At 42.5% G+C, this 12,674-nt stretch overlaps 1 protein-coding gene across 3 annotated transcripts in view; it reads right to left on the bottom strand.

Annotated features, from left to right (window-relative positions):
* The window catches only part of lama3 (laminin, alpha 3), a 456,248-nt gene that overhangs the window by 229,518 nt on the left and 214,056 nt on the right, over nt 1–12,674 (bottom strand). For all 3 annotated transcript variants that reach the window (XM_068031084.1, XM_068031086.1, XM_068031085.1), the window contains exons 17-18: nt 3,536–3,588; nt 2,332–2,431 (exon numbers count right to left, since the gene is read on the bottom strand). In XM_068031084.1, coding sequence (XP_067887185.1) covers nt 2,332–2,431; nt 3,536–3,588 — 153 coding nt within the window. The remainder of the gene's footprint in view (nt 1–2,331; nt 2,432–3,535; nt 3,589–12,674) is intronic.

Genomic DNA, 12,674 nt, shown 5'->3' with positions numbered 1-12,674 from the left:
TTATTTTGCCTCAGTATTTACAGTTGAAAAGGAGGATAACTTGCCGGAAGTCCCGAAAAAATTAATAGCCGATAGGGCACAGGGACTTAATACAATTAATGTAAGTAAATCATCAGTAACAAGGAAATTAATGGAACTAAAGAGTGAGAAATCCCCAGGACCTGACGGTTTCCATCCGAGGGTGTTAAAGGAAGTAGGGGAGCACATTGTAGATGCCCTAACTACAGTCTTTCAGAGTTCCCTAGATTCAGGAGTGGTCCCTCTGGATTGGAAAGTTGCACATGTCATTCCACTTTTTAAGAAAGGGGGAACCAAGGAAATTACAGACCAGTTAGCCTGACATCTGTGGTGGGCAAGTTGCTGGAGTCTATAATCAAGGATAGGGTCACTGAACACCTAGAAAAATTTCAGTTAATCAGGGACAGCCAGCATGGATTCATGACGGGAAGGTCATGCCTGACAAATCTCATTGAATTTTTTGAAGAGGTGACTAAGGTAGTGGACAGGGGAGTGTCCATGGATGTTATTTATATGGACTTCCAGAAGGCATTTGATAAAGTCCCACATAAGAGACTATTAACTAAGGTAGAAGCCCATGGAGTTGAGGGCAAATTATTGACATGGTTAGAAAGTTGGTTCAGTGGTAGACGACAGAGAGTGGGGATAATGAGTAAATACTCTGATTGGCAGGATGTAACTAGTGGTGTCCCGCAGGGATCTGTGTTGGGGCCTCAATTATTCACAATATTCATTAACGACTTGGATGATGGCATAGTAAGTCATATATCCAAATTTGCTGATGATACAAAGTTAGGCGGCACTGTAGACAGTCTAGATGATAGCATAAAATTGCAAAGAGATATTGACAGACTCGGTGAGTGGGCAAAACTGTGGCAGATGGATTTCAATGTGGGTAAGTGTGAGGTTATCCATTTTGGACCAAAAAAAGGATAGAGCCGGGTACTTTCTAAATGGGAAGAGGTTAAGTACAGTGGATGTCCAAAGAGACTTGGGGGTTCAGGTGCATAGATCTTTAAAATGCCACAGGCAAGTGCAGAAAATAATCAAAAAGGCTAATGGAATATCCAGAGGATTGGAGTATAAAGACACAGAGGTTATGCTGCAGCTGTACAAAACCCTGGTTAAACCCCACTTGGAGTACTGTGAGCAGTTCTGGGCACCAGACCTTAGGAAGGATATATTGGCCTTGGAGGGAGTGCAACGTAGGTTTACAAGAATGATACCTTGACTACAAGGGTTAAGTTACGAGGAGAGATTACACAAATTAGGTCTGTTTTCGCTAGAATTTAGAAGGTTAAGGGGTGATCTGATTGAAGTCTTCAAAATATTAACAGGAAAAGACAGGCTAGATGAAGAAACTATTTCCACTGGTTGGAGATTCTAAAACTAGGGGGCATAGTCTAAAAATTAGGACCAGACCGTTCAGGAGAGATGTTAGGAAGCACTTCTTCACGCAAAGGGTGGTAGAGGTTTGGAACTCTCTTCCACAAACAGCAGTTGAAGCTAGAACAGTTGTTAATTTTAAATTGGAGATAGATAGATTTTTGTTAAGCAAAAATATTAAGGGATATAGGCCAAAGGCAGGTATATGGAGTTAGGCCGCAGATCAGCCATGATCTCATTGAATGGCGGGACAGGCTCGAGGGGCTGAATGGCCTACTCCTGTTCCTATCTTCCTATGTCCCCATGTCCTATGACCTGATAGCGGTCCTTAAAATTTTGAAATAGTTTGCTAGGGTAGATATAGTGAAGATGTTCTGCTTGTGTGGAGTCCAAAACTAGGGGACATAAACATAAGATTGTAACAATCAAGGACAAATCCAGCAGAAACTTCTTCACCCAGAGAATGGTGAGAATGTGGAACTCTACTATCACAAGGAGTAGTCGGGGTGAATAGTATAGATGCATTTAAGGGGAAGCTAGATAAACACATGAGAGAAAAGGGAATAGAAGGTTCTGCTGAAAGGCTCAGATGAAGAAAGCTGGGAGGAGGTTCGTGTGGTGCATAAATACCAGCGTGGACCAGTTGGGCCGAAGTCCTGTTTCTGTGCTGTAAATACTATGTCATTCTATAGTTTGCAGGACTCACCATATTTAGCAGTTATTTACAGATGAGTATGAAAATAATGGATTTTTTTAGGTTCATTGACAGTGTCCACATTAATCAAGTTAAAACTATTGATATCAATGAATATTGAATTGTATCAGATGTATTCACTGCTAAATACCACACACAAGCAGAGCCAATGGCCATAAAGTAACAGCTTGACAACACTGCCCAGCCATTTTAAATTAGATAAGATTACTTACCAATACAACCATCAGGATTCTCCTCAGCTAGGTTCCAATAGAGTGGCTTACATTGATCACATTTAGAGCCCTCGACATTTGCCAGACATCGGCAAGAACCCTATTTAACAGGAAAGTTAGACAAAACATAAAAAAAGCTACAAAGTATTCTGTGAGTCATCGTGTTGTCAGTTCCATAACACTTTAAAATAACGAGTGCAGACTTTTTCACACTTCAATTCATTGTTAGTTACTAACACTTTAGTTAGCTGGGCATGAGCCCTAATCTGTGTTTATTTTAACAAACATATTGCACATTCACTTTTCTCCAATTTGAATTGGCAAGTTTAAAATCTGTGTGGTTGCCACCTCTGGTTGGACAAATTCTTGGAGGTTTCAACACATGACTTCCTGCCTCAAGCACTCACACCATTGATTGCCTGACTCATCCAAACTTGCAATTCCTGGCCTTCCCACAGCCAATTGGAACTTGTGACCTGATTGGATGATTCTGGACAGCCAGTCAAACAAAAATTCTTTCGATGCCAATATTTTTATAAATTATAAATAAAAGTGTTCAGAGAAATTTATTTTATGAATAGACAATTTTATACAATTTTTTCATTATAATGATATTTTTCTGCTGGGTTTTAGCTTGCAGGAATGTCATAGAGATTAGTCATAAGTTCCTGGAGTCTCCAGGGAAATCCTAGAGGGTTGGCAACACCAGTGCAGGATCATGGACAATTCCCTGAGCAAGTACAGTCAGCCTAGTGGAGTTGATCTGTAAAATTCTTGCTGTTTATACAAGGCATCACACTGCATCCATAAATTAATATGCAATAAGTATTTAATTATACACCTGGGCAGTGCCAGTGAGTGTTGCAGCTGCAAGCAGATAACATAATTTGCAATTCACAACATCTGCAGAAAATATTCAGACTTTTGCTTCTACACACAAGTCTGCTGTCGTTTTTATAAACACAAGCATTCACTTGAAAATACATTTGCGTGAATCATTACTGGTTTGGTCTCGTCCAGTTGGATCTGAGCCACAGCAGAAAGCAGGGACCTGGAAGATCCTTGGGAGCCATAACGATTGGCAACAGTCCATTAACTCTCAGTGTGGGGCAGATCTTTTTTGCAGCAATCCAACTCGCATCTATGCCAAAAGTACATTTACAGTCCCACGTACTTTAATTTAAAAAACACAACAAATACTTACAAAATGAGATGAAGGAGTATGACTTGCTGTACCAGCAGAATGACAGTCAGTAACTGAAAAGAATGCCATATGTTAGGAACAGAAATGTTCAATAACATTAAATACCTCATAACACATGTTAAATAACACATAGTACCTCTTAATCTGTAGACAAACTGACATCTAGCTTGGTTATGTAATGATTACATTTTTGATACAACAGTAGAATGATAGAATCATACAGCAAAGAATGAGGCCATTCAGCCATCGAGCCTGTTCTGTCATTAAGTTAGAGTATGGTTGATCTGGAACTTAACTCCAATTACCCACATTTGTTTCATGAACCTTAATACCCTTGCCCAACAAAAATCTATCAATTGCACTTTTGAAACTTTCAGTTGACCCCCATTCCTCAACAGCTTTGTGAGGGAGAGACTTCCAGATTTCCACTACCCTTTGTGTGAAGAAGTCCTTCGTTTAATATTAAGGTTATGCTCCCTTGTTCTGGGCTACCCCCACCAGAGGAAATAGTTTCTGTCTACCCTAACCACTCCTTTAATAGCTTGACTAGATCACTCCTTAATTTTCAATACTCCAGGGAATGCAAGCCTAGTCTGTGCAAGAAGGGAAATGTTTCAAACATACATTAATGGAACCTTACTGCTATCCAAGACATTCATGAACATAGAACCAGAGGTAACAAGTGCAAAACTTTTTTTAACATTGCTAATAGTTGTGATCTGGAATGCACTGTCTGAAAGGGTGGTGGAAGCAGATTTAATAATAACTTTCAAAAGCGAATTGGTTAAATACTGGCGGGAATATACCATGATCATAACAACAAGAAGTTGCATTTATATAGCACCTTTAATATAGTAAAATATCACAAGGCGTTTCACAGGAGTGCTTTCAAACAAAATTTGACACCGAGACAGATAAGGAGATATTAAGGCAGGTCATAGAGTCATAAGAGTTATACAGCACAGAAACAGCACCTTCGGCCCATCGTGTCCGTGCCGGCCATCAAGCACCTATCTACTCTAATCCCATTTTCCAGCACTTGGTCCGTAGCCTTGTATGCTATGGCATTTCAAATGCTCATCAAGATACTTCTTAACTGTTGTGAGACTTTCTGCCTCTACCACCCCTTCAGGCAGTGTGTTCCAGATTCCAACCACCCTCTGGGTGAAAACATTTTTCCTCAAATCCCCTCTAAACCTCCTGCCCCATGGTTCTTGACACCTCTGCTAAGGTGAAAAGTTTCTTCCTATTTTAAAAAAATTCTTTCATGGGATGTGGGCGTCGCAGGCCGGGCCAGCATTTATTGCCCATCCCTAATTGCCCTTGAACAGAGTGGCTTGCTAGGCCATTTCAAGGGCATGTAAGAGTCAACCACATTGCTGGGGAGTGACATGTAGGCCAGACCAGGTAAGGACAGCAGATTTCCTTCCCTGAAGGACATTAGTGAACCAGATGGGTTTTACAACAATCGACAATGGTTTCATGGCCATCATTAGACTAGTTTTAAATTCCAGATTTATTAATTGAATTCAAATTCCACCTTCTGCTGTGGTGGGATTCGAACCCATGTCCCCAGAGAAATACCCTGGGTCTCTGGGTTACTAGTCCAGTGATAATACCACTATGCCACCGCCTCCCCTATCTATGCCCCTCATAATTTTGTATACCTCAATCAGGTATCCCCTCAACCTTCTTTGCTGTAAGGAAAGCAACCCTAGCCTATCCAATCTCTCTTCATAGCTGAAATGCTCCAGCCCAGGCAACATCCTGGTGAATCTCCTCTGCACTGTCTCCAGTGCAATCGCATCCTTCCTATAGTGTGGCGACCAGAACTGTGCACAGTACTCTACCTGTGGCCTAACTAGCATTTTATACATCTCCATCATAACCACCCTGCTCTTATACTCTATGCCTCGACTAATATCCCATATGCCTTCCTAACCAACTTATCTACGAGTACTGGTGCCTTCAGTGATCTATGGACAGGTACACCAAGGTCCCTCTGACCCTCTGTACCTCCTAAGGTCCTACCATCCATTGTACATTCCCTTGCCTTGTTAGCAATAATACTGTAGAGGAGGAATTCCTGGAGTTTTTTGGACCAATACGTTGAGGAACCAACTAGAGAACAGGCCATCCTAGACTGGGTATTGTGTAATGAGAAATGATTAGTTAACAATCTTGTGTGCGGGGTCCCTTGGGGAAGAGCGACCATAACATGATAGAATTCTTCATTAAGATGGAGAGTGAGAGAGTTGATTCCAAGATGAGGGTCCTGAATCTAAATAAAGGAAACTGTGAAGGTGTGAGGCCCGAATTGGCTAGATAGATTGGGGAACGTTACTTAAAGGGTTGACAGTGGATAGGCAATGGCTAGCATTTAAAGAGTGCATGGATGAATTACAACAGTTGTTCATTCCTGTTTGGCGCAAAAATAAAACAGGAAGAGTGGCTCAACCGTGGCTTACAAAGAAATTAGGGATATTATTAGATCCAAGGAGAAATATAAAATGGCCAGAACAAGCAGCAAACCTCAGCATTGGGAGCAGTTTAGAATTCAGCAGGAAAAGGAGGACAAAGGGATTGATTAAGAAAAGGAAAATAGAGTATGAGAGTAAGCTTGCAGAGAACATAAAAACTGACTGTAAAAGCTTCTATAGATATGTGAAGAGAAAAAGATCAGTGAAGACAAATGTGGGTCCCTTAAGGTCAGAAACCAGGGACTTTATAATGGGGAACAAAGAAATGGCAGACCAATTAAATACGTACTTTGGTTCTGTCTTCACAAAGGAGAACACAAATTACCTCCCAGAAAAGTTGGGGAAAATTGGGTCTCGTGAGAAGGAGGAACTGTATGAAATCAGTATTAGTAGGAAAATGGTGTTCGGGAAATTGATGGGATTGAAGGCTGATAAATCCCCAGGGCCTGATAATCTACACCCCAGAGTACTTAAGGAAGTGGCCCTAGAAATAGTAGATAAATAGTAGATCATTTTTCAAAATTCTATAGACTCTGGAACAGTTCCAATGGGTTGGAGGGTAGCTAAAGTAAGTAACCCAACTATTTAAAAAAGGAGGTAGAGAGAAAACAGGAAATTATAGACCGGTTAGCCTGACATCAGTAGTGGGGAAAATGCCACAGTCCATTATAAAAGATGTAATAGCAGAGAACTTGGAAAACAATGACAGGATCGGACAAAGTCAACATGGATTTACGAAAGGGAAATCATGCTTGACAAATCTACTGGAATTTTTTGAGGATGTAACTAGTAGAATAGATAAGGGAGAACCAGTGGATGTGGTGTATTTGGACTTTCAGAAGGCTTTCGATAAGGATAAGAGATTAGCGTGCAAAATTAAAGCACATGGGATTGGGGGTAAGGTATTGACATGGATAGAGAACTGGTTGGCAGACAGGAAACAAAGAGTAGGAATAAATGGGTCTTTTTCCGAGTAGCAGGCAGTTACTAGTGGGGTACCACAGGGATTAGTGCTAGGACCCCAGCTATTCACAATACATATTAATGATATAGATGGGGGAATTAAGTGTAATGTATCCAAGTTTGCAGATGACACAAAGTTGGGTAGGAGTGTGAGCTGTGAGGAAGATGCAGAGAAGCTCCAGTGTGACTTGGGCAGGTTGAGTGAGTGGTCAAATACATGGCAGGTGCAGTATAATGTGGATAAATGTGAGTTTATCCACTTTGGTGGCAAAAACAGAAAGGCAGATTATCTGAACGGCGTAAGATTGGGAAAGGGGGAGGTGCAGCGAGACCTGGGTGTCCTTGTGCACCAGTCGCTGAAAGTAACATGCAGGTGCAGCAGGCAGTTAAGAAGGCAAATGGTATGTTGGCCTTCATAGCAAAAGGATTCGAGTACAGGAGCAAGGATGACTTGCTGCAATTATACAAGGCCTTGGTGAGACCACACCTGGAGTATTGTTGCAGTTTTGGTCTCCTTATCTGAGGAAGGATGTTCTTGCTATGGAGGGAGTGCATTGAAGGTTCACCGGACTGATTCTTGGGATGGCAGGACTGACGTATGAAGAGTGATTGGGTCGACTGGGCTTGTATTCGCTACAGTTTAGAAGAATGAGAGGGGATCTCATAGAAACCTACAAAATTCGAACAGGACTGAACAGACTAGATGCAGGAAGGTTGATCCTGATGGCGGGGGAGTCCAGGACCAGCTGTCACAGTCTAAGGATAAGAGGTAAGCCATTTCAGACTGAGATGAGAAGAGATTTCTTCACCCAGAGAGTGGTGAACCTGTGGAATTCTCTACCACGGAAAGCAGTTGAGGCCAAATCATTAAATACATTCAAGAAAGAGTTAGATATAGTTCTTAGGACTAATGATATCAAGGGATACGGGGAGAAAGCGGGAACAGGTTACTGAGTTTGGATGATCAACCATGATCGTATTGAATGGCGGAGCAGGCTCGATGGGCTGAATGGCCTACTCCTGCTCCTATTTTTCTATGTTTCTATGTTAGTCCTCCCAAAATGCATCACTTCAAACTTCTCAGGATTAAATTCCATTTGCCACTGCTCTACCTATCTTACCAGCCCATCTGTACCATCCGGCTTTCCTCCTCACAATTTACGACACCACCAATTTTCATGTCATCTGCGAACTTACTGATCATACCTCCTATATTCACGTCTAAATGATTAATGTACACGACAAACAGTAAGGATCCCAGCACTGATCCCTGCCGTACACCACTGGTCACAGGCTTCCACTCGCAAAAACAACCCTCGACTATCACCCTCTGCCTCCTGCCCCTAAGCCAATTTTGGATCTAATTCACCAAATTGCCCTGGATCCTATGGGGTCTTACCTTCTTAACCAATCTCCCATGTGGGACCTTATCAAAAGACTTACTGAAGTCCATGTAGACTACATCAACTGCTTTATCCTCATCTACACATCTAGTCAACTCCTTGAAAAATTCAATCAAGTTTGTTTGACATGATCTCCCCCTGGCAAAGCCATGCTGACTATCCCTGATTAATCCCTGCCTCTCCAAGTGGAGATTAATCCTGTCCCACAGAATTTTTTCCAATAGTTTCCCTACCACTGATGTTAGACTCACCGGCCTGTAATTACCTGGTTTATCCCTGCTACCCTTCTTGAATAATGATACCACATTCGCTGTCCTCCAATTCTCTGGCACCTCTCCTGTGGCCAGAGAGGATTTGAAAATTTGTGTCAGAGCCCTGCTATTTCCTCCCTTGCCTCACATTACAGCCTGGGATACATCTCATCTGGGTCTGGGGATTTATCCTCTTTTAAGCCCACTAAAACCGCTAATATCTCCTCCCTTTCAATGCCAATTTGTTCGAATATATCACAATCTCCCTCCCTGATCTCTACACCTACATCATCCTTCTCCATAGTGAACACAGATTAGTGACCAAACGTTTGGTCAAAGATATAGGTTTTAAGGAGCATCTTAAAGGAGGAGAGGGAGCAGGAGAGGTAGAGAAGATTATTGAAGGACTCCCGGAGCCTAGGGCCCAGGCAACTGAAGACACAGCTGCCAATGGTGGAGTAACGAAAATAGGGCATGTGCAACAGGCCTGAGTTGGAGGAGTGCAAAGATATCGGAGAGTTGTAGGGCTGGAGGAGGTTGCAGAGATAGGGAGGGGTGAAGACATGGAGAGATTTGAAAACAAATCCCTACAGCTGGTGTGATAGCGCTACGTATGAAGTTCATATTTTGTCAATTACTCCTTTTAGAATATGTGGCTAAGAATGAAACTGAGGTTTGAAGCGCAAGTCCTGATGGGACCATGGAAATGGTGTCCTTGGAGTGCAATTAGTCATCATTAAATATTCTTGACTGCCCTGTTCCATTAATAGCAGTAGTCAATGAAGGATTTCACAGAAATGTATTTCTTGGATCTTTTGCCTGGTGTTATTCATCTCTCCCAAGAGAATAAATAAATTGCAATGTTCATCAAGGGGTAATTTGCATGTTGATGAGAATCATTGAGTTATACAGTGCAGAAGGCGGCCATTTGGCCTATTGTGGCTGTGTTGGTTCTTTGAAAGACTTATCCAATTAGTCCCAGTCCCCTCACTCTTTCCACAGAGATGGCAATTTTTTTCTTTTCGTATAAAGTATTTTCAAAATTCCATAGGCCACTGGTGACCCATTTGGTAGAAAGGATTCAGGGATGATTAGTGACACATTGTGAGTTACAGAAATGGGAAAAGCTGAATTGGTGGGTATGCAGAGGTACAGATTAAGAATTACTATGTGTTTTTAACTTGCGTTATGAGGTATTTAAGATACAGATCAACCATGCTCCAAGTTCCATACTGCTACCTGCAACAGCTATTCAAAATCTCCTTATTTAAGTGTAAAATGACACATTAGAATATAAGAAATAATGGCCCATCAAACTTGCTCGGCCCTGCAATGTGATCATGGCTGATCTTGGGCTTCAATTCCACTGTCCAGCCCGCTCCCCATATCCCTTGGTTCCCTCCTTTCTATTCGTTCATGGGATGTGGGCATTGCTGGATTGGCCAGCATTTATTGCCCATTACTAATTGCCCTTGAACTGAGCAGCTTGCCATTTCAGAGGGCAGTTAAGAGTCAACCAAGGACCTAGGTGTATATGTGCATAAGTCATTGAAGGTGGCAGGACAGGTTGAGAGAGCGGTTAATAAAGCATATAATATCCTGGGTTTTATTAATAGGGGCATACAGTACAAGAGCAATGAAGTTATGTTGAACTTGTATAAGACACTAGTTCGGCCTGAGCTGGAGTATTGTGTCCAATTCTGGGCGCCGCACTTGAAGAACGACGTGAGGGCATTGGAGAGAGTACAGAAAAGATTCACGAGAATGGTTCCATGGATAAGGAATTTCAGTTATGAAGATAGATTGGAGAAATTAGGACTGTTTTCCTTGGAGAAGAGATGTCTGAGAGGTGGTTTGATAGAGGTATTCAACATCATGAGGGGTCTGGATAGAGTAGATAGAGAGAAACTGTACCCACTCATGAAAGGATCAAGAACGAGAGGGCACAGATTTAATGTATTTGGTAAGAGAAGCAAAAGTGACATGAGGAAAAACTTTTTCCCCACAGCGAGTGGTTAAGGTCTGGAATGCGCTACCTGAGAACATGGTGGATGTAGGTTCAATTGAAGCATTCGAAAGGGAATTAAACAGTTATATTAAAAGGAAGAGTGCGGGGTTATGGGGAGAAGGGAGGGGAATGGAACTGAGGGAGTTGCTCTTTCAGAGAGCTGGTATGGACATGATGGGCTGAATGGCCTCCTTCTGCACTGTAACAATTCTGTGATTCTGGGGTCACATGTAGGCCAGACCAGGTAAGGACAGCAGATTTCCTTCCCTAAAGGGAATCAGTGAATCAGATGGGATGTTTCCACAATTGACAAGGGTTTCATGGTCACCATTAGACTCGCTTTTTAATTCCAAATTTATTAATTGAATTCAAATTCCACCATCTGCTGTGGTGGGATTTGAATCCAGTCCCTAGAGCACTTGCCTGGGTCTCTGGATTACCAGTCCAGTGACATTACTACTACGACACCATCTACCCTCTCCCTGAGAGACCAAACATCTGTCTATCTGAGCCTTAAATATATTCAACGATGGCGCAACCCTCTGGGATAGAGAATTCCAAGATTCACAATCCTATGAGTGAAGAAATTTCTCCTCATCTCAGTCCTAAATGATCAGCCCCTTATCCTGGGACTGTGTCCCTGGGTTTTAGAATCCCTGACCAGGGGAAACAACCTCTCACTGTCTACCCTGTCAAGCCCCTTCAGAATCTTGTGTGTTTCAATGAGATCACCTTTCATTCTTATAAACTTGAGAGAATATAGACCCCATTTACTCAGCCTCTCATCACAGGACAACCTTCTCATTCCAGGGACCAATCTAGTGAACCTTTGCTATACTGCCTCCAATGCAAGTATATTCTTCCTTAAATATGGAGACCAAAATTGCACACAGTATTCCAGGTCTGGTCTCATAAAAGCCCTGTACAAATGTAGCAAGACTTCGTTATCCTTGTACTCCAATCCCCTTACAATAAAGGCCAACATGCCATTTGCTTTCCTAATTGCTTGCTGTAGCTGCAGGCGAACTTTTTGTATTCATCGTACGAGTACACCCAAGTCTCTTTGAACATCAACATTTACAAGTTTCTTGCTTTTAAAAAAAAATTTTGCTTTTCTATTGTTACGACCAAAGTGAGAAACCTCACACTTCCCTACATTATACTCCATCTGCCACCTTGTTGCCCACTCACTTCACCAGTCTATATCTCTTTGCAGCCTCTTTGTGTCCTCCTCACTGCTTACATTCCCACCTAGCTTTGTAGCCTAGCCACCTAGCACTCCACTCATCACAGCCTGTCAACCCTGTTTATCTCTACTGTCTGCTTCCTGTCCATTAACCAGTCCTCTGCCCATGCTAATACATCACCTCCAATTCCATGAGCCTCTATCTTGTGTATTAACCTTTTGTGTGGCAGCTTATTGAATGCCTCCTGGACTGCAAGACCATCACCCCACCCCCCTCACCTAGGCCTTCCGGACTGGCCCTGGCAACCCCGCCTCACCTACCTCTTCTCTGTGCCTGGGTCCATAGCCACTGCAGCGCCAGCTTTGGCCAACGCTCATGGTGGCGCTGATGATACTGCGGAGCTGCTGGCCCTGTGATTGGCCGGCAGCTCTTGGAGGTGGGATCCCCATCCCTTTAAAGGCAGAGGTGAGGATCCTCTGAGAGCCCCACCTCCAGCACGAAATCCAGCCCTATGTCTCTGCCATTTCCTCATTCCCCATGATAATTTCTCCTGTCTCTGCTTCTAAGGGACCAACATTTATTTCAGCTCCTTGCTTCATTTTTATATATGTGTAAAAGCTCTTACAATCTGTTTTTATTTTCCTGGCTAGAAATATAGGAACATGGGAGCAGGAGCAGGAGTAGGCCATTCAGCCCATCGAGCCTGCCTCACCATTCAATATGATCATGGCTGATCACCCACTTCAATGCCTTTTTTCCCACACTATCCTCATATCCCCTTATGTCATTTGTATTTAGAAATCTGTCAGTCTCTGCTTTAAACATACTCAATGACTGAGCTTCCACA

Source organism: Heterodontus francisci, chromosome 5 (genome assembly GCF_036365525.1).
Source record: "Heterodontus francisci isolate sHetFra1 chromosome 5, sHetFra1.hap1, whole genome shotgun sequence".
NCBI lineage: Eukaryota > Metazoa > Chordata > Chondrichthyes > Heterodontiformes > Heterodontidae > Heterodontus > Heterodontus francisci.
The sequence above is the reverse complement of the archived record's forward strand: the minus strand, read 5'-3'. Positions and strand labels throughout refer to the sequence as shown.